Source organism: Adelges cooleyi, unplaced genomic scaffold, assembly GCF_023614345.1.
Source record: "Adelges cooleyi isolate 19-005CV unplaced genomic scaffold, UGA_ACOO_1.1 ACOO_flye_CR_arks_rails_tigmint_CR_PRNA_2, whole genome shotgun sequence".
NCBI lineage: Eukaryota > Metazoa > Arthropoda > Insecta > Hemiptera > Adelgidae > Adelges > Adelges cooleyi.
The window spans coordinates 11,380,646-11,404,786 of NW_026095860.1; the positions used below are offsets into that span (position 1 = coordinate 11,380,646).

The 24,141-nt window shown below is 28.9% G+C and overlaps 2 protein-coding genes across 3 annotated transcripts; both read right to left on the reverse strand.

The window, feature by feature from the left end:
• Positions 1-15,199: 15,199 nt before the first annotated feature.
• Positions 15,200-19,615, reverse strand: LOC126833755 (maltase A2-like). 2 transcript variants are annotated; one of them, XM_050565269.1, is made up of 10 exons: positions 19,280-19,615; positions 18,803-19,175; positions 18,546-18,713; positions 18,244-18,398; positions 17,978-18,103; positions 17,482-17,699; positions 16,726-16,873; positions 16,395-16,639; positions 16,167-16,319; positions 15,200-15,454 (listed from the first exon to the last, which is right to left on the reverse strand). In XM_050565269.1, the coding sequence occupies exons 2-10, from the start codon at positions 19,155-19,157 to the stop codon at positions 15,391-15,393; spliced, it is 1,632 nt and encodes a 543-aa protein (XP_050421226.1). In that variant the 5' UTR covers positions 19,158-19,175; positions 19,280-19,615; the 3' UTR covers positions 15,200-15,390. The 2 variants fall into 2 exon arrangements, with proteins under 2 accessions (XP_050421226.1, XP_050421225.1); XM_050565268.1 differs by having other exon boundaries at positions 18,803-19,178; positions 19,280-19,614.
• Positions 19,616-22,122: 2,507 nt separating this feature from the next.
• Positions 22,123-23,706, reverse strand: LOC126834000 (26S proteasome non-ATPase regulatory subunit 9). The gene is made up of 3 exons (XM_050565638.1): positions 23,412-23,706; positions 23,010-23,109; positions 22,123-22,538 (listed from the first exon to the last, which is right to left on the reverse strand). The coding sequence occupies exons 1-3, from the start codon at positions 23,523-23,525 to the stop codon at positions 22,411-22,413; spliced, it is 342 nt and encodes a 113-aa protein (XP_050421595.1). The 5' UTR covers positions 23,526-23,706; the 3' UTR covers positions 22,123-22,410.
• Between the last annotated feature and the right edge of the window lie 435 nt (positions 23,707-24,141).

Here is a 24,141-nt window from a genome sequence, read left to right on the forward strand (position 1 = left end):
AAATCTAGTCCATTGTGTTTTATTAAAGTAAAATAATTACGAACACCTGTTGATTTTAAATAATTTATCATTACTTTAGAAAAATATACAAACAATAAAATATTATGTAGTGTTGTTGACCGACTCAACTCACTGTAATTACTAGCTATTTTTGCAGTTTGATTTCCCGCTGAATCTTGTTACTAAGATTGTAAATAATAGAAATATTATTTTAAAACTACACTATTTTATTTCTAATACAAAATATTAAATACATACAAATGTTTACAGAGAGAATAAAATGCAATAATAACGATTACTTTAATTCCTTAATTGGATTAATCGTTTAATTTACTGTGAATTGTACGCCTACTGCCACCGACAGATATCATCAATCAGCTGTCCGAAATTGTTTAGTCGAATTTTTCCATTCAATTATTTACCGGGCTGCTATTCACAACACAATGTATATTAAATGCGTTTGTTTACCGTTAATGCATACAAACACACATTAAATTCATTAAAATTTCCACTGTAAACATTTTTAAACGAAAGAATTTCATGGAAATTTATGTTAACAAGTTATAGTACATTTTTTGGATTTTCATTATTCTTATTTTTGTTGATGTTAGTCATAATCATAACATTTGTCTATATTGTGCTTTGTAAAGTTTATTCTTTACTTGTAAGGTGGATTTTAAGTTGATTACAAAATGTCATATTTTTTGTTTTCATTCTGTAAATTCCGAAAAATAGTAATAGTTAAAAATAACTGTTTTAAGTGTAGGCATTAAATTATTGAACTGGTATATAAACCGTTATGTTATTTACGTGCCACATAAATTAGTTACAAGTTAAAACGTCTGTACATTTAATTAAAATACTTTTATTTACGTTTAATTTTCTCCTCCCTCTCTTCCTAATTTATTAGAACATCGTTATAGAAGTGAAAACTGCGGATAATGTAATGCAGCTCAATACAGGAAATGGTATACTACAGTTAAGCAACATAACTAAAACATTTAATATTTAAAACTATAATATAAATTTATTTTATTATACTTCGCAAAACAAATAAAGATAAACTTATTTTAAAATAGATTTTTTTTTTCTAACAATAAATATTTTTTCTATGAATATTTATTGAAAGAAAAATACGCTATTTTTGACAGAGCATTAAAGTTATTTCACTTCAGAAACTAACTTAAATAAATAAAACATTTATGCATATTATTAAAATAATCATTTTAGGAAGATAAAAAAGATTGATATCATTTTTTTTAGAGCGCAAAGCCGTAACAATATTTTGGTGTCTAAATTTGCATGTTTCTTAATGAATTCATACTTACTTCCGCTAGAATCTAAAGTAGGTAGCTATTAATCATATGAACCCTTTCTTCGTGAAGCATTATTGTTTTGGCCAAAATAATAGTCTCTTAAGTTAAAATGTAATAATAAAAATACCCATACAAACATTAATAAATACATTTATATTGACGCGAAATCATATTAATTCTTATTTATTTTAAATTATAATATGTAATAATGTGTTTTCAACTAACATTCACAACAAGTACCTACTTAAATTTTCTTTGGTCTTATACTTGAAGTATAAATATATTTATTCTTCACAACTGTCATTAATTAATACTATAGTAAATAATATTATTGAACATTATAAACATTGACCTTACATATGATGACGATCATAATTATATACTTTATAGTAAACTCGTTATAAATCGTTGCAAGTATATAAGTCACTTTTGCTTCTTCATGTTCTGCATTCTTACAATAAATAAGTGTACATATCACAAACAGGGTAAGTCACAAAGATTCAACTGATTAGCATACATTTTGTATAAAATTAATACATTTTTTTTGTTAATTTTTATTTGTTTAAAAAAAACAAGACAGTTGATGTTTTCAGTTAGATAAAAAAAAATGATTTTTCGCCATAAAAAAATAGTGGAAGGAAAATGCCTTCTCAACTTATGACTTTCCAAAGTACCGACTAGATAAGATTTCTGATCGATGGACTGTACATATGTATGAAGGATGTTACGGTAATTGGTTATTTACACAATTTCCGGCTAAAGTTATATCATTTTTTATGAAAATATCCTGTATAAAATCGATTACATTTTGTTGTATTCAAAACTGCTTAATTGTTAAAATACATTAAAATTATGAAACTCGTATTTCTTTCTACGTGACATCAAATTATCGTGTTCAATGTCAAATTAGTAATGCGACTTAAAAACATGAAATGATCTTAAATATCACGAAAACATTTTAATCAGGGAGAAATGGCAGTTTATTCGATTACCTATGCTGCCGCGGCCATACAATGTTTATAATAAATATATTGTGTAAATAGAGCCATTAAATTATACATAGTATAAAATTATATTGGCCTACTTTTGGCATTAAATTTTTTTTTATAAAAACGCAATAAAAAAATATATAAACAGTGAAGAAATAAATATTAACATTTACAGTTATATACATTTACAGTTTATAATATTAATTTGAATAGTTGCATATTCGTTATGTTCACGAATATTACTAGAATCGTCAAAAACTCTTCTTTTTTTTTTTACTAAGTCTCTAAAATGTCAAACTTTATACGCCTAGTTTATATAATTTAGAACAATTTTTTTTTGCATTCACTATATTGTGTTTTATAGCTCACAAATTACACCTGACATAAATATTAATATTAATAAACATATTTAAAGACCATTTGTTTTCTATTAAAACCCAAGTTTAAACTACTTACATTTTGCACGTTTCATAGACCGCCCCAAATGTACCTAACTTTTATTAAAACGTATATTAAATAAATATTAAATAGACGTATGTCAACAGCAGATTAAAAAAGGCGACAAGGGTGACCAACATTAACTTTGTCAAAGTATTAACGTATATAAACTTTTCAACAGTATTATCTTAATAACACTATAAATATGGGTATAAAACTTATGATGCCCGTGTAATGCTCTATATAAATCATTTACGCATGTGTTCATCAAACGAATATGGATTTAAAGTTTATAATTAAACAGTATTAATGTGTTATGTCGTATACGCACTTTGGTACACGAACCGTTAAACACACACACACTGTAAATAAAATTACTGAATACATTTTACCTAAACACTAAGGTGGCTTTTAATAAGTGCGCATAAATGCGGCAGAGCTCTACTCACTTTCCGTCCAACGAGCAAGCCTTCGATTATAAATAGTATAATGCATTGGGTCAATTATATTGTTTAGCTTTACAACTATAATAAACAGGTTGGTAGCTTGAACGCAAGTACTGACACTAGCAGAGAAACAAGAGCCGTACTTTGGCTTTCTCGGGAGATGCGGTCTTTAACACAATACACTTATTATTAAAGAACACTTAATTCGAATTACCTTAAAAGCGACGAAAGAAAAGGTAACACTTTTAAATTGAGTAAAAGAAAAGCAACTCAAAAGTTAATAAACACACACACACACAATTATAATATTCGTAAAAACAATAATGCACGCGACAATACCCTCCTCGCAACAGAATGGTCGCTTACGGGATAGAGCCACCGACATAGTAGTTTGGGCGGCCTTAAATAATAAACATGATTAGAATTTTTACTGTGTAGACAATTTTGTATAGTTTTGTTTTGATTGTTTGGCCTACATTTAATTGCTTATTCGCTAATATACATTTGTCTTTGAGAACTATACTACAGCTATGTTTTATTAAAAATTAACTGCACCCATTATCATTTGTTTCTTATCGCTACTGTGTCTTATATATTATCTTCTTTACAGCTAGGTCAGTATGTTTTTCTTCCTTTTAGATACAAGTAAACAGATTGATCTGGACCCTTCCATGTTTTATGGCTGATATCGAATTTCTTAAATATTATATTATTATAATATTAGCATTTGGTAGTCGTTATATTAAAATGCCATTAGGTCTGTTAGGTCAGAAAACCTAAACGTTGAAACATTTCAGTGTTGCTGGTAAGTAGAGAAAGTAATATTTTATCATACGTATAAATCACAAAATAAATTTATTCCAGACAAAAAGGGTAAGGTAAATACATATTTTCAGAAATTAATTAATGTTTTCCATGAACTTATCTTAAGTGAATTTTGATGTTATGCACCAAGGCCTAAAGATGAAATAAAGTTGTAAATTCATACGTTATAATTTCATATGATACACATTTATATATTTTTTTTTATACATTTTATTTTTAAATAAATTTAATAAAGAAATATTATAACTTAACAATTGTAGCTATTAAATATAAATGACTATAACTCTTCGAGTGGGTTTGTTCCACTAAGTCGGATTGATGCTATTTCAGCAATATTAATAATACATATTAATACATAAAAAGTAAAATAAAATGTCGAAATACAAAATTATAAAGTTATTACAATACAACTGTTGACGGATGTTGCTTCGATCGGAGCTAAGAAGGTATTGTTTTTACAACGATATGTTTTTTTTTTACATCTGGATACACACAGTATCTTATTGAACGCTGAGTCGATTTCTTTCAAGTCGATTTGTTGGGGCAAACATTTAAAAAGTTCATCTCTTCCTCTTAAATTCGAGAAATTGTTCCCAAAAATATAAATATTTTTCAACTTAAAATTTCGGCGTCAAATAAAATATTTAAAAAAATATTCGAAATAGTTCCAAATTTGTATAAAATATTCTTTAGATAAAATACTACCGGTAAACTTTGACAAGACAAAAACAAACCCTTTCCATTAGACGGGATGGAACTTTTTCTTTACTTCTCTTTTTCGTACGAAGGACATACGATTTTCTTAAAAATGCGTCGACCACCTATTTTTTTACAAAGAAAAGCCCTAAAAAAAAGGAAAATTACACTTAAGAACAGTATATTAATTCTAGGTTGCGCATCTGTAAGCGAATCAAAAGTCAACAGGTATTTTCATTATATTGTTAGTTACTGTGACGTATGATCAACCAATGTTGATATAACCCTAATTTTAGGCACATTATAATTTTTACAACGCTTTAATTGATTTTTGTAACTTTATCATCTACACATTCACGTTAAAGCGTTTATTTGAAACTGATTTTATCACATTCAATAATTCCTATAAACTTGTAATATACCGCGCCCGAACATGGTCTGACCCGCTATGCCTCGACCCTATCGTACTAGCTTTTTCTTATAAACAATATCATAATGTCAAATTTAAAAAACTAAAGAAAAATGTGATTTATGAAATAGAATTAAAAATGTAGGTAATTTGGTTTTGATTGATACGATGAAACACTTGTATTATACACAGGGCGTTGGTATAAAGAAAGATGTTTTAAATTTACTACACACCGCATAATACATTTATAAGGATATCGAACTTGTTGAATGTCTTGTACTTACGGTTTTACGGCCGATTCCAAGAAATGGGTCCTAATGATAAAAGTTCATCTGTACGTCGTCAAATGGTTCACATGACGTACATTGATAGAAATAATTTATAAACGATCTGGTAAACGAAAACCGATAGTAACAATAACCGTAGAATGAGATTTGAGAAAAATGAATGCGAGGGTCCGTGTAATATATATATAATACTCGCAATTTTATTGTAGTTGGATAAACAGGAAAATCCTTTACGGACGAAAATATAATACAGTAGACTTTCAACAACGGCACAATAGAATACAACACAATACAAACGTTCAATGCGGTTTCAGAGTTCTGGCCTATAACTATTAAACGATCAAAGTCACCACTGTTTGATTCAAGGAATAAGACTCGCTGCTAATTCTCAAATAATCAGAGTTTGCAAAAAACAGTCTTCTTAAAAACGCGCCGTTCATAAGTTGTGTCAAATGATAATCGGCTAAATTAAAAAATATCGTAATACATTTTTATCTCTACCATAAATCGTTTTCAACGGACTTTTTTACTCATTCAACACACGTGTGAAATCAAATTTGGCGTAACAACGTTGTTCGACCGTTTTTCAGTAGAATTGCTACTCGGGGGGCAACGATAATACAAAAAGTAACATTTATAATGTAATTCCAATTGCATTCATTCAATCGTTTTGGACCTTGAGTTAAGTATACAAAAAAAAACCCCCATCGGAGAACCTTAAAATCTTATTTCACATTTCTAACTTCTATTTACACTTAAAAAAAAAACCTTTTTTTTGTTATCATCGAATTGGTGTTGCGCAATAGGTTAAAGAATGGCACTCGGCCGGTAAAAAGTATTTTTTTGTTTACAATTTACCAATGAGTAAATTCAATTAACAAAACTTACAATATAGGAACTAGAACAAGCAACTTTTGTCTCTGAAAATCTTCCTATCAAAAGACCACTCAGTTAGTATGGTCTGGAATAAGATTTATGGTTGATGCGTAATATTCTGTTAAACTGTTTAAATAAAAAATCAGAGATTTTACTAAAAAATAATGTTAGGGAAAGACTATGCTGACGTTTGTCAATATACACAATGTAACTTGACAAGTCGCAAAAAATAGTTTTATAAACTTTATCCTTTAAAAGTTACGCCATATAAATCATAAATAATATATTGTATTGTATAGATGAGTTAATACGCATAAAATGTATATAATTGTATATTATATTGGATCGATATTGACATAAAGACTGAGAAACAGTAAGAAACAGTTGTTTGATTGATTGATTTAGTTTGCTGCTGCTGACTCAACGAAATAGGTTACAAATAAGATATCTAGTGATGCGATAAGGAATCTGAAAAAAGATTTGAATTGTCATAAAGTTTACTTGCGGTCCTACGGAATACTTTTTTTATATATTTTTCCTACTACGAATAAAAAACGTTTTAAACATTTTATAAGAATTCAAATTTTGAAATCAAATCAAAAAGAGAAGGTTAAAATTAAATAGTATATGTATATACCCACACACACAAATGTATTAATTAAATGAAAATAGTTATCTGCACATAATTTGTATTGTCGTTAGTCAGTATTTAAATAAAAAATGCTTGAAAATCAAAAAAGACTAATGATGTGGATTCGATACATTTCTTTCAAACATTCCACGCTCTATTATAATTTGATTTTAAAAATTAATAAAATATAATGACAACCCTTTTAACCGTGTAGTGGGCAATTAAAATAAAATAAGTTGTTGCAATAATTAAATCGCAAAGAAAATGAGTAAGAAATCTTACAGAGAATGTTATAATGCTCAAATTACTAATCAAGAGTACTTTGTGTATAAAATAAAAATTAATACAGTAATCAAATGTATGTTCTTATGATATAAAGTTTTTATTGCATAAATGAACTTTTATAATTATTACAAACAATGCGTAGAACACTATTCGTAATTGGAAATTGATCACAGTCTGCCAAAATCGTGTTAAGACTTTGTATTCAATCTGGCAGAAAACATTCAGAGATTTCACATTTCGTACACATTTCTTGGCACCCGATACCGGATATAAGACCGAATTCCTGGATGTCTCAATCGGTGCAGGATATATTCCTTATTAGTGTCGAAAATAAACTGTTGTTTATACAAAATAATAGACGCTGCTGCCACGAGAGTAATGCGATAAACCTATCCTATACAAAGAGCTTGTAGTAACAGCACCTATCTGACCATTTAACAAACAACAAACGATTCTACTATGTATTATTTTAAACACACAGAAATACAGATTTACAATATAAATAATGTATATTTTTCAAGTGGAACTATAGTATAACAATTATTTATTAGGCAATCTTAGTGTAATCAGAAAAAATGTCCTTTGGTTAGAGCTACATTATAATACGTATATATATATAGGATTATAAAGTAATTTGCAAGTATATCGTGCAAATTTAAAGGATTAACAATAATTATTTGAAGCTACATTATTTAGGATAATAGGACCAATGTTCTGTAACAATGGTGGAATTCCCTGTTGTAGTTTATCAATTCTCTTGAAATCTGATTGAAAGCCTAATGGCTTAACGGAATAAGCTGGAAATAAGAGGTATACTAATGTCCACATTTTTTATATCCTAAATTTAAACTAAACGGTTTTTTAGGGCTGAGTAGAAGATTAAGTAAAGCATATATTTATTTTATTTATTACACAGTCTTTTCAACGTTCTTAAGATTTAATTTCAGATTGTTTATGAGTTTAAAACCTTAGAAAAATAACACAATAGATATTTAAGTACAAAGTATGAACATATTATCGTTTAGTCTTAAACATATGATGTAGGTAGTGATTAATATGTATTTTACAAAGATAAAATTATAATATATACCTATAACAATTATATTATGTATTATTATTATATTATTGTTAATAATTATTATATATGTATTATATTTATTCAATAAAATCACAAAACATGTATATATTAAAATTGTTATCATCGCTTAACATGTTTACTTATTAACTTTTTATCGTTCTTTATTAATTTAATTGTTATTGTATTTTGTTAATTAATATTTTTATTACCTGTGTAGTATATCTAAACTTAATTTTATAAATCAATTTTAATCAATTATATTATACCTTAACAATTTTTTAAAGTTTTCTAAAGCTACCCGACTAAAACACATGACATTTTTATTTTAAAGTTGTAAGATTTGTAATCAGTAACAAAACTAAAAGCGTTAAAGATTTTTATTTTTTATACTTATATTTTTCTATTCATTTTTTTATTATGTTCCTTTTTTATAATAACAAAAAAAAACGACAATTAAAACCTAAATGAAATATTATTTGTACCGTAATGTTTAAATCGATTAAATACTTTTTAATTATAAAAATACATAAAAAATTGCAGATGTGTATAGCAATTTGCATACCTCGAACGCCGTCTTATCGACTATTCTCCAAAATCGGATGCAAATTCAACAAAAATAAACAAGTTCTTTGCAGTGTCCCGTTTGACATGACAAAACCGTAGAGGGAATAATCGGGCTAAATGTATTTTCTATTAAGATCTAAATTTGACGTTCTCTGATCTTGATTTAAACGTTTGACTTGGCAGACTGTGGCACCATTTTATGTAACTTCATCAAAACTAAAAATTTAGCTACTTTGGAAGCAAACAAAAGTTTGATCACGGAATGACAAACTAATCTATTTTATAGTTTGGTAGCTAATTTGTTTGCTTGACAAATACAATTGGGTCATGTCCAGGACATAAATGTTGAACTCTCAAAAGTTTCTAGTCACTTCAGATGAGTTAAAAAAAAAAACAAAAACGGATTGGTTTGTTAGTTTACTTTTTCTAAAATTAACAAAATTAACTATAACCAACAACTAGTTAGTGAATGACATGGATCTACATAATATTTTTTACAATATTTATAACAATTTTTTTTAAATTAAAATGTATTTTTAGAACTATGAGAAAACCAAGTTAATGTGTATTAGTTTCGAAATAGATAACTCGGATGACCGTTTTTTAGTGTCATTTTTTCTGAATAAATGTAAATAGGATGAACCAATTGTAAATTCATATTACTAGTGTAGTACAAGTTTTTTAGTTTATGAGTATGTAGATGTAAATTTAGCCGGAATTAATTATATCGAAATCCCGATTTATTTATTTTGACGGTAAATCGAAATAGCCAAACAATTTTTTGGCTTTAGTTTTTGTCGGCCAATAACGCAACCGTTTATTATATTCGATTTTGAGACCCCGTGCGTTCTTCATACTCAAAGCGGTGAAATATCATTTTAATATCGCCTGAGGCGCACATATTACATATTAAACTGTATGCACGTTTATAATATCTATATACGATATAAAAATTTGTCAAGCGGACCAATAAAAACTTTATAGGTAATCGGAACAACCGATTGACGTTATTATATTGTTTTCTGCGCCGACGATGATGTCCGCTTGGCGTGCAGACGGAAAATTGAGACATTAGATTAACGCGAGTTTATTGTGGCCTTAGCACCAAAAATAGCATTAAAAAACAACAAAAAACAAAAAAGACAGCACAGTAGGGTCGGGGCATAGAGCGGGCGGAGAGGTCACAGGTCTACAGGAATTCTTATAACTGAATGTGATTAAATCATATCATGCGAATAAACGCTTCGAGGCGAATCTTAGATGGCAAAAGTACTAAATACCGTAAAAACATTGTGAAATAAAAATATGTTTAAAATTGTTAGGGTCAATCGTCTGATTTTTTTGTTTGTCGACTTATATTGATAGTACTATACCTAAAGAATATTTCATACAAATTGGTATACTTAAAATTTTTGGGGTAAATTTTTCGATTTCGAAGGGAACTTTTTAAAATTTCGACCAAATAAAGTACCTTTTAATTCTATAGGCTGGCTACACGAAGAAGTCGGTTCAGCTGTTTAAAAGATATCGTGGGTAATCTAGATACAAAAAAATAAATAAATATAAACACATCATTGTAAGAACAACAATAACTTCTCAGCTCAGTATCGAAGGTGAAAATGTCATAATATAATGTTTTACCGTATGAATTCGTACTTATCATATATATTACTGTATGAATTCGTACTTATCACCCGTCAAGCGTGTTATTACTAAACAACCATGGAGACACAAGACGACTATATTTCCATCTGTGCGCTAAGCGAAAATAATGGATCGTCTTCAGCCGTCCGCCGTTTCTAAGGCGATGTGCGTTTCCGGTCTCGAGGAAGTCGCCGGTACTGTTTATATTAATAATAATAATAATAATAATAATATTTTGAATAAAACCCGTTTAGATTTGACAGGACGCGTTGTCGTCGTGCCCGGCGAGGGAGAAGAATACAAAACATAATACATTTCCGGATTTGCTCGCTGTGTGGAACAAGGACACGTCACGTCGATCGTCTGTGCCTAAAAAAGGGGAGGGGAAGCAGAGATATAGGGGGAAGAGATATCGCATAGCAGCAAAAAAGGTCATTCCGGCAGTGCTCAAATGAGGGCAGGGGAGGCAAATGGGCGAAAACGTGGTTCACAACAATAATTATTATTATTATTATTGTGTACATACACGATAATTCATATGCCGAACGGGCTATTCGTATAAATCCCTGAAGTTTTTTTGGTTGTCGTTTTTTTTTATTTTTTAACAAAAATAATGTTTTACTTTCAGAAAATACGGCCTGGCGCTTTGGCAACACGCCGATCGTGCTTGCGTGTACAGCTAGTGATGGGAAATATTCGAAATTAGGATTAGAATTCTTCGAATACTGTTCGAGTATTCGAATACAGTTATAATAATTAATTTAACAATTGTTGTTGTCCTAATTATAAAGTTTGACGTCAAGCTTTATAGCTTTATTGGTACCTATATATTTTTAAATGTTATGTAAAGCTAGATGATATTAAACTTATGACGACGATGTAGTTTGTTTTTGTGTTTGTAAACACAATAACTTGTTTTCCTATGGATCGATTTACTCGAAGAGCAACTAATAATTGTTTATTGTATATTTGTATCCGATTGGTACTTTGGCGGGTCAAAAGGAGAACACTTCACCTCTACCCCTTTAAAATTAACAAAAACACCCAGTAATCTTACATAATATATTTAAACTTAAAATGTCCTCACGCTATAACTCTTTTATAAATAGTTGAATTAGTTATTAGTTCCAAATTTAGATGAAATATGCTTCAGACATATAGTACTACCGATAAACGTTGACAAACAAATATCACATCCGCTTTCTCAAGAAGGGGTGAAAGTTTTTTCTTTATTTCGTTTTTTTAGGTGAATTTTTAAGGTTTAAGGTCTGAAAATTAGTCCGAAAGTAGATTTAGAATGGGACTATAACGTATAGGTACAATTTTCTCAAAAATCTGACCCCCCCCCCCCCCAAAAAAAAATGAGAAAATTACACTTTTACCGTAGTAAATTTATAGGTTGTTATGTATGAGTTAGAACTTTTGTATGGAGTATCTTATGTTATGGATGTGAGACGTGGACAATGACGCAAAAAGATAAAAACAATCTGCAAGCAATGGAGATGTGGTTGTGGAGGAAGATGATTAAGACCAATTGGATGGAATGGAAATCAAATGAAAGAGTTCTAGATGAAATAGGAGAGAAAAGAAGTCTAATGATTTACATAACAGAAAGGAAAATCAAACTTATTGGGCATATCATTCGTCACAATGATTTTCTTAATAATATATTTGAGGGAAGAATAATGGGACGAAGACCAAGAGGAAGACCTAGAACAAATTATTTCCATGATATAAAAGAAAAGATGGGCTGCGCATCCTACCAACAACTAAAGGAAGCAGCAAAAGACAGACACATATGGCTAACTCGACATCGAAACGTTTTTTTAAAAGTGATTTGATCACTTTCTGTTTTAATGATAATTAATATTGAGCTGTGATCTCTTCCACCACAATATACGAAGTCCTACTATGCCCCGACCCCACTGTACTGGCTTTTTTTTTAAAACCAAAGGTTCGATTGTATGGTCCTACGTATATTGGATAATAAAGTTTTTGTTATAGTAAATATAGTACCTCCTATTTATGAATTATTCTTCAATTAATACAATATCAGAAAAATAACAAAACCAGTGCATACATTTTTTTACTATACGTGTGGATTTATCAATAAAAGGCTATTCTCAGGTCACTTACTATTTTACTAATATACATAGTTTAAAACACACTTGAACGCAAATAATATTAATTATTATTGATTTATATTTGTATTGTTAATACATTTATCAATTTCTCTTTCTCCTTAGAGGCTTTAGCTGATAATAGTTAAATTTTGTCCCTGGTCTAAAACAAGTCCGGAATTTACGTCACTGTGTTTCATTTTTATGTAAACATAACCAATTTACAGAAATTAACAGAAATTCGAAACAAAATTGATTTCTTGTTTTTATATCTACGTGGCCCGTAGAACTACTTAGGATTAACGCGTACACTAAAAACAACCCGAATATTATTTTAACCCTTTTGAGACACTTCTAAGTTGATTAATAGTGGTCGAATTTCCCGACCATTTTTTTTTTTTATAAACATTTCAACTTATTTGCTAGAGCCAAACGGTAAATATAATACAAACAAATTAGAATTAAATTAATATTATACATTAGGTATTATACATATTATTACTGCACACATCTATTTAAAATGTTCCTATATTAAATAAAATATTTAAGGTTGGTATTGTTAAGAAGTATAAAGTATAAATAATATACATTACACATGCGTTATTATTTAGCGTGGATACCTATCTATCGGGCGATAAATTTTAAATCTTGCTATACCTCCCACGTTACTGGCAACGATTTTCCCAGCTTAATACTACTGTGACCAAGATTATCCTTCCCTACTCTCACAGTCACCACTTGCCCCTGTGTGTAGGGTCCGAGATAATATTTATTGTAGTCGACCGCAACCGCAACCCACTGTACCCAACTCAATTAACCTAAAAACGACCGAGCAAAATATTTTTTTCCTTCACCAGCCATAAATAATTGTATTTAGTAAAATATTAATTTTTTTTAGTTAGTGATACTTATGCATGACACAATAATGAAATACTTGATAAGATTTTTTTTTTAATAATTATATTTGATGTGTATTTTGCATATACAACTTTATTTGTTGATTACTTCTTACCCAAGTGTTCTTCAACAAGTTTGGACTTTGAATTGTTTAATATGTTGTTTTAAAAGGGGAACATAACGAGTTCGTACAATAATTGCAAAAATAACCAATTAAATAAACGAAATTTAAATTTTAAATGTAGTTGCTTGTTAGGCAATACATTTTTGGACACGACAATGCCAATGCTAGATCAACCAATTAACCAATTAAGTGTTCACAGTAGCCTAAAAAATGAGTTCTCCATTATTAAATATATATTTTTGATAGGCAAACAGATTGGAATTTCTTGAACCACGTGAGTATGTACGTACATACTCACCCTAAACGAAAAATGTATTACATCCACAAATACCGGACGCATAATATCATGGCATGGCATGACGTCGCAGTTTTGAAAATCAATTATTATTGTTTAGTATATATAGTTACAGAAGTTCGGGTAGTGCATAGTTCGCATAATTTATTTAAAAGTTATGCGATTGTAATTTGTACCTAATGTAAAATAAGACTGTGCGATTAGTAGTCAATACATTTTTAAAAGAATGAATAAAAGCAGAAAATTAATTATAAAAACTTTGTACGGTACTCAATATTTGTCATAATAATGTAACCAAGAAGGGTTTTAGATTCCGAAATTGTCCACAGGTTTTACCCAAGTTATTTGTGGCGTAGTGTTATGGGGGGAGGGGGAAGGTGAGGTGATAGTGATGTACCTTACTTACGGATTTTTATGTCCATTGGTACAATCAAAGCGGAATTGTACCAAACGAAAATCATAAAGTTCTTTAAGATTTATGTTTCAACTAAAACGACAAATTTGTTTAATCTAAAAAAACCACAGGTAGGTATATGACATTGTAAGACTCCGAAAATAAACAGATGTTGACACAAACACATCTTTTGGATTTTTAATGGGAATCTATCAAAAATGTGTCCCGATTGAATTACCATGCGATTACCGACTGTTAACATAGTTGCCAAAAAGACTTGTCCATCAACCAATGTCTTTACTACGAAGGAAACAATCTATATTTTTACTAATAAAAAGACACCCAAATACCTAATTAACAGAATAGGTAGCTGTTGTACAATACATTTATATAACGTTAAATCCCAACAGTAGTTTTTGATAGTAACTGGCCCCGAGTGACCGACTAGACAGTGGGCAAGATTAGGTCCTTGTTATTGTTTTTTGTTGCACAGGCCATTGTAAATTTCAAAAGGTCGCTTATTACCTATTTGTCTTTCTACAGAATGCCTGAAACTACTAAGTGCTCTGCTCTTCATTAACATCAAACGCAGTACGCCATGACTAAAAACAAGTTTTACCTTACAACTGCTACAGTGATTCGTAAGAAAGGATTAAGTGTTTAGGCAGGTTGTCCCTGTTGTTTAAAAGGTCCATCTATCCAAACAGGCTTGTTCAATTTTAGCTTTAATTAATTCAAATCTTATTTGACTGTGGCGCAAAATTTTTATTAAAATCAAAACTTAATGGTCATAACATTATTAACAATTGTTGATTGACTTTAACGTGACACTTATAAAAGCAAACGTATCACATAACTAATGTAAAAATTAAATAAAACCAAAAATTAGTTTTAAATCTCTTCAATAACAATCAATTTATTTCATAAAGTAGTAAGATTGAATATTACTACAAAATTTGTATTTATTAAGCGCAAGTAAAGCGAATATAACAAATAGTGAGATTATAATAGATGATACATTTTGATATCACTTAAATTAAATAAATTATTTTGTTCAAGTTAAAACTATCTATTGTTTAAAAACTTAATACTACAGCGGATTCTGCCGCTATGCTCAAATTGTAACTGTCAACTTTTGATCTGTAACAGAAAACCAATTAAACATATTAGGCATTAATCAAATAATAATAATTGCATTTCTTAATATGCATTTGTGATAAATTTGTCTACTAGGGAACTGTACATTCAATCATGTATCGTTAATTGTATTGTCTGGTCATATTTGACCCGTATGTATATTTTTAATATTGTAAGTATGATAAACTATTTTTTTTTTTTTTTTTATTAACTTTTATAGAAGGAATTAAGTGCTCAACGTTTTTAATTTTATCAATATATTAAATTATACATTTATCAGGTAACTTTTGACTCGACAATACCAGTTGAAGGTTAAGGTAACAAATTATACAAATTAAACACTATGAAAGGTTAAGGTTAAGTATTAACAGTTGAAAAGTTCACACCTTCCCGTTCCAAATTTAAAAAGATTTGATTTCTAGTTCAATCAAAATGATCAGGCTAGTCTTAAATAGAAATAAAAATTGATTTTTACTTTATTTGACAACTATTATTTAAATTAGGGAAATATACAAAATAATGTTCAATTTTTAATGAATTAATACAAATTAAATATTAGTCTTCTAAACTCTACTTTATAACTATTCTACTTTAAAATATTTTCCCAATTCACCTTTCATACACATAATCAGGGCTACACAAGTACAATTTTATATGAAAGTTCATACTAAATCTGTTATGCCTACATACAGGAAAAAATATTAATGGAACTTACTTAAGAGGAGGAAGAATAGGACAGGCAGACGTCGTGCAGAGAATTAATTGTGCATCTTTTGGTACTTCCTCGAACTTAGTCTTCAGACTAATGGTTGTGGTATTTTTACTTAAGTTCCACGCAAACAGGTAACTCTCCGAACTACTTATTACCCTAAAAACAATAACAATGTCGAGTGTAATTAGAAATTCAAATGAATAATAAAATGTCTATCAGCAGTCAAAATACCTATCGAAAACTAATACGTTATCATCACTTATTAGTTTGGCGTTAAAAGAACCATATTCGAATGCAGGAGTCGCACGTAGTTCTTTTAACGTACTATCGACCAATGTAATATTTGGAATAAGGTTGTTTGCAAATATATTATTGTCGGCTTGAATAACAGGTGTTCCTTTTAGTAAAGAACTGAGGATATTAAAAGCTTCGAGTGTTTCGTTTTTCCAGCAATTATTTCCTTCGCCACAGGTCCACTAAAAAAAAAAATTATAATAATAATAATTTCAAACAGAATATCAAAAATTCAATATCGAACAGTTACACAATATAGTTAACAGACCTCCCAAGATGGCCAGTGAGATGAAGTTTTCTTAACCAGAATCCCCAGCAGTTGTTCTCCAGTAAAGTCTGATGGTAAAACGATAGGACTGTGTGCGATGTTAACCCCTGAAATATTTTTACTATCGACGTCGCTTAAAATTAAAAATCTGAAAGTCATAAAACAACAATAAAAAATCAGTTAGTTCAATGGCTAAATTTAATTTGAATGAGCATCATCATTTTAAAACATAAAATAATAACTATAGAATATATTTACATATCTAAAGTCGAACATTGATCAGTTTTAATAGTTTGTGGATAAAAAGCACAAAAAAAATAAATAGAAGACATATTATAATATAAAGATGTATTTGTCGACACCTTTCATCTATCATTATTTGAGTAATATACATTAAAAAAATAAAGAAATTGGCTAAAAAGTGTGTCAGGCTATGCTCCTTTCAATTCTTGATTTAAAATTAACTGAAAGCATTTATTAAAGTTTAAATATGGTAAAATTAAAAGTAATTATTTTATTTATCTTTTTTTTTTTATTATTTTTGCTAGTTTTTTTACAATAGTACTAATTTTCCAACCAACTAGTAGTAGTATACGTTTCTCACTGAAAAAATTAATGCAATTGGTACAGTTGCCATTTTTTTTTAATACGTAGTCAAGAAACCCCCAAAAAATTAAACTACACAATTATAAACAATTTTACTATCAATAAAATTTATACTCCATACCTATTACTAGAAATATTTTTAATACTTGCCCAGATTTTTTGGAAATTAATTCTCCCCACTTTGATAACAACTGATACGTTTCAGGCAGATCAGTTGTAAATGTATGGCTATATGAATTGTAATTTCTGGCATTAGCATCTTTTGAATTGATAGTTTCATTTTGGAATGATTTATCTTCAAACAGATATTGCACTTTATCCAAATACAATCCATCTACGCCAGCATCTAACCAAAATTTGAACACATCCTGAAATTACAAAAATTTGATTTTAATTTGCAGTTTTAATTTAAATGAATGATTTTATTCATGGTCAGAGGATACAATAGTTAGGACATGTCATGAGGAGAGGAAAAGATTAAAAGGTAAGAGCGACACTAGAATAAAAACTACAATGGAGCAGACTTTGTGGTTGATCCAAAATAGTTCATAAGTTACAAGATGTTGTTAGCAAAAATTTTAAAATAGTAAAAATTCTTAACAAATAATTAAACATTAAACAACTTAATTAAAATAAAACTGAATACTTCAAAATATTTCACAACGTCTTTGTTTCGGAAATTGAAATCTGGTTCAGTATCAGAAAATTGATGAAGGTAAAACTCACGGCGTGATTCGTGCCATGTCCATGCTGATCCTCCATTAACGCTCAGCTGTTAAAATAAAAAACAAATTAATTCTTTAGCCTACTATGAGATTAATTACATAACCTGATTACTCATCCAAAGTCAAATTGACAAATAGATTATAAGTTAACTACATTTTAATTATTACATTAATACTTAATTCTTACCCAATTATTAATCGGAAAATTGCCTTTATCATTGATTTGACCCGGACTCCATACATAGTAATCTTTGAATTCATTTTCTTTCATTACTGATCTCTCAAAAAACATATTTGTCAAAGAAGATTGATTGGGAACTATCTTTAACATCACTTTCAGGCCTAAAAAATGAATTTTATAATAAACATGATATTGTAAAAAAACAAAATGTTATCATACAAATTTGTAACTATAAAAAAAATTATAAATTCACCCTAATTCCAATAATAAAATAGATCTAGATATAAATATAATATATTAAATGTTACCTTTTGACTTCAACTTTGTTATAAGATCTTTCATCGAGTCAATAGTTCCTAATGAAGCATTAACTTTTAAGAAGTCAATAACTTGATCGTTATCACCATGGAGAGCTGACGATAGCACTACGTTTTCAATGCCAAGTTTCTTTATATAGTCAATTTTTGCATCGACTCCTTGGTTTATGAAAAAAAAAAAACGTCATTAAAGTCGTTGATAATTAATCAGAACAATTATTTATTAATTTAGTTATAATATATTATACCTTCTTTGCCGAGATTAGCAGCATTTATAATGTACACCGGACTTTTTTGATACCACTCGATGGGTCTTTGTGGGAAACACTTGGGTGCCATAAATATAATAAATAGAGCGCCAAACATCATGGCGAACCACGATAGCCAGAAAGCAACAAATAGCAGCCACCTGAGCCGCACCCAAAACGGACTATTAGCATACTTCAATAACTCTTCTTTGCCCATACCAGCGTAAGCGGTTTCCACGTGTTCGGCCATATCAAACTCTTTCAGCTTGTCGTATTTGTCTTCGACGGATTCCACTTGCTTTGGACCTTCCTCCATAAGTTTTTCGACTGCACCATCTTCTTTTTCGGACGACATGATGTCTTTGCGTTATTGCTGCTAAATCGATTCAGTGGAAAACAAATTAGCTATCATTCGATAAAATTTGAGATAATACACAATAAAACTAGTTATTTTATATTTTTACTATTATAACTAACCAGTAACCTTTGCCACGTCCAGTCAATTAGAGCAACAGCTATATTTGAAAGTAATTTAAGAGTACAATATTATTTACGACGTCGCGTGTCGACGATATCTATTACTATAAAGAAATAAGAATGCACCGATGGTCGTTCAAAATTTGTCCTACGTCCGATAAGACAAATAAGTGATAGCTGTCGCCTGTTTGCAGCTGCTGTAAGTCAAGACTATTTTTTATATTAAGTACACTGTAGGCGGATTGGAAAATAAATAGTACAATAGTATATATATATATATATATATATATGTACTATATCATATTTATTAACGCGAACTATTGATCCCACGACGCTTTATCAGATGCATTAAACATTGTCACTGCAGTGGTGGAGGGCATACACTGATAATAAAATAATAAAATCCACACCTTAGAAAACAGTTTGACCAACACAGTGTCTTGTGAAGCTTCAATCTTTCTCTTTCAAAAATATTCACATAAGATCAAACCTAAAACTCGTACTAAGAGGCACAAACGATAGGTGGACGTACTATGTTCTATAATATTCTACACGACTATTCATCGGTTATACTCGACCGTGAATAATAAATAATAATAAAAATTCGCTCTTCTGTCATTTGTCATCGTTAAAAACCGACACGTGCACAATTTGTTGTGTACGCACAAATGTTCGTTATAACTACACATCAGCTATAGTACAACAATAATATTGTGTTAATAACCATTTTAAGGTAATGGCGGTGTGCTATTGTACTCGTGTGACTTGAAATGCGCGTCTCGTTTGCTGCGCACGGCGGTAAAGTGTGCATAATATAGTTATTTATTTATGAATGATGCATAACTAGGTTGACCTGGTTAGTCTAAACTGAAAAATTCCAATGATTTACAAGAGTCAAATTTCGGCTTATTATAGTTTCCTTTCAAACAGAATTTTACAATGATTATATAATTAGATATACAACAATTTTTATACTTTGCATTTCTCGTCTATTTTGGGTATTTAATCAAAGTACCAGAATTTAAGATTATAAGACAAGATTCTGTGTTATATAGCGGCTACAGTGATTTACAGTGAATACACAATATATGTATTAATATAATACTTCTGACTTTTCGGTTTTTTGATAAACTTAAAATACAAATTATGTGGATTATTGAATTCTCAAGTTCTATTTACAGTTCAAAATATATTCATAATTATTACCATCGTTTATAAAATTTACATAAAATTGTACACTGTGTTTAACTGGATAATAAACATTTTCCAATAATGGGTAAATTACTAAATCGGGTATCCAACTGAAAATAAATATTAGGGTTCTAAATGAGTTGTTTCTATTTGGCTTACTTAGTACGTTTGTAAAATTATTAGTCTATTAAGTATGGTCTTGAGAAACTGGACAATTAGTCAGTTAATATGAGTTGGGACTAATCCCAACTCATATTATTGTACGTCTTGGATATTTTGTTTTTAACATGTTTTAAAACTTGATGGTGTATTCGCTTTTAAACCCACTCAATATATAATAAAAACTAATCAGCTTGACCGTGTTTTGACATTACCTATTCGGTTTGACACTCTCACATTGTTTCTACTCAACAAACAAACTAATATTTTATTAAAAAACCTTTAATAGCCATTTAACTTAAAACGCGTTTCTAATTTAATTCCCAGGAAAACCTTTGCTAATTGACGAATACAGAATACATTATATGATATTAATGAGCTTGTGTTTTTAAACTTTTCATCTGTTAGGTACGGTTAAATTCAAGTTAAATAAACAATAATTTTTTTTAAATAACAAATAGAAAACATGAATAACTAAACAGGATAATACAATTATTTTTCATTTAAGCTTAACTTCTAACCAATTTGCTGCTAAATTAAGGGACAAAGGATAGGCAATACTCAACATAGTTTGATCTAACAATAAGAGCCATTTCAAACATGCAAACTTATTTTATTAAGTGTTAATGAATATAACGTTCAGTTTTTTTACCTGATAGTTGTGCTAAGCATTTAATAAAAAAAATACTATTAGAGAAGTCGGGATTAATACAAAAATTATAGTAGGTATATTATTATTTTAGCTAAGAAAATAACAATGGGACCTAGAAATTTTGTCTCAATTAAGTCTATATAAATTTCGTTAAACTAAATTATGAAATAATAGTTAGTAGTTCTACTGATGAAGTTGTCTTAAAATTTGTTAAATGATAAATATAGTTTTCTATGGCTACTCTTTTCATTTATTTAATTATTTTATACATAGCAAAAATTAAGATTTCAATATTAAAATAAAATGAAGTTTATGAAATATTAGTTTTAGGTACAATTTCAGTTAAAAAAAAAAAAAAACCAAATCGAAGATCTTAATAACTACACTTTAGTTAGTCAGACTGTATATGTAAATAAAATAATATATACTAATTAATTCTAACAATGATTTTATATTCATTCTTAAAAAAATTATTCCCTTATTGCACAGCATAACACTACACGATTTTCTTAATATTGCTCCCTCGTTGTATTCATTTTGTAAATCCGAAATATTCTTTACAATTTTTTAATTTCAAGTTTCAACAAAAGCTTATTCCTCTACAAAGTCGAGTTGGACATGAACAATTTAAAAGCTCGTCTTTATTAATTGAAAAGTTGTTTCGACTGGATTGGAAAATCATTTAATATACAAAAAATTAAATGTATGTCTGCAATTAATAGAACCGGATTGTAAGTTTATTGCACAATAATTTTAAATATTTTAAACTGTGGTTTATTGATAATAAAATAATATAACTTTGCAATAACAAAAAATTACAAATTTTATTATTAATAAATTCTCAAATCTGCCATCTTGTAATCACTAAAAATTCACATTAGAGCTTATTTATAAACTATAGCTAGGAATTATTTAAAATTTTATAAGTAGATGTTCTGGATCAATTTAAAATAGTTTTGTTATCCTAATTTTATTTGTATTATACATTGGTTGAATACTAGTTCAATTAGTGATAAAACAATACATTTTATTTTACTTTTTCAATTTTAAACATTTTTTTTATAAAATTAAAACTATTTACATTTTTAATATTCATTGCATTTTATAAAATTGCGTAATTTGTGAAATTTTAATGCTCCGGTTTTAAACTACAGTGTCCATTCATAGAATCGGGCTCATTACTGCTGCCTTGTGTAAAATATTCAATTAAACTCTTCTCTATACGGTCCATAATGGCTTTCAGATCATTTCGGGTACCTAAAAAATATATTAACATAAAAAAATTATTCAAACAAATTATGGCATTGGGTAGTTAATATGCATATTGTTATATTTTTGTATATTGTGTTATCTTAGTAGTTCATTTTTTTATAACAATTTACTAACTAATAATTGCTTTTGGATTTCAAATGATTACTTTTTGAACTATAATCTTTCAATCCTTACAGACCAACAAGCCACGATCATGAGAGTTCGTTTTTATTTTTTAATAACAATACAACATTGTTACTTTGTTCAACCAGTCTCGCACGATTGTGGAAAAAAATGTTTTTGGTCTGTAAGGGTTAATAGTATCGGAAGGTGTATTACACAAAGTGTAACTTTTTTCCTCTTCTACATGTGTAGTTTTAAGTAACCATTTAAAAACTATACAACAATTTTAAAAAACTTATACCTATAATATAGTTTAAAGTTCTAAGTAATGAAACAATATAGTATAAAACTTACGAATTATTTGATTACGTGTCAAACGAATTTGATAAACGTCGATGTCATTCCGCGGAAAATCTTGTTCGTCCACCAATGGGTCATCCATTCCAACTCTGTGCTGCAACAGGTATAAAAAAATATTCAACCGTTAATCTAGAATCTAACTTGTACCTATTATAAGAGTACAAGACGCGAGAAGTTCAGTTTTTTATTTAATACTCAAAATTAGTTAATAGCATAATATACTATAAATAATATGTTAACAATAACAGTAAAGTAATTCATAAACATCATGTACAAAACCAATTCACCAGTTATTAGTTGTAATTTAGTTCCTTTTTTTGTATAAGTCCCAAAAAAGTAAGAAAAAATAACCAACTACTCTTTAATATAGTCTAGTATTTAATAATTAGAACATACCGAAGTTAAAACTTCCATTAGGGCTAAAAGTTGCTGTTCGAGTTTTTCCTTCTCGTTCATCAAACCTAATATTTCACTCCTGGTTACACCTTTGGTACTGACTGCTGAAGGCATGGTTTAGTTGGAATATTTTGACGAGTAGTTAAAAAACAGAATAATTATTACCACAAGTTGTCCTCTAAAATAAAATCATAGAAAAATTGAATACGAATTGTTAGAAAATAGCAAAACCTATGTAAACTAATGTTACTAATGTAAACTGCATTGGCTCAGGTTATCTAAAATAGAATGATAAATTGATAACTGAGAAATGATAACAGCATGACCGGGCAAAAGTGCCACAAACGGCAATTAATAGCTAATGGCATGGCGTAGGTATTTTTGATATAAAAAAAAATTTGAATCTTCATAATTCACAAACCAACATCAGTTAGCTATTAACCATTATTTAATATTTAAACTACGGCGAGTCTGACCTAATTTTAGCACCACCTATACGATCAATAATGTGCACGATATTATGTTGATTGTCTGCAATAGATATTGAAAGAACACACAATGTAGGTACTTATAGAAAAAAGTAACTAAAATTCATTGGACATTTTTTGTCCAACGCTAATTTACGTCGTTATTATTTGTTGTCCGTTTGATTTATGATTTTTTATGCAAATTTTTGAACAATAAGATATATTAGTGTTGAAGATCTTAGGGGAAATTAATTCGCAATAGA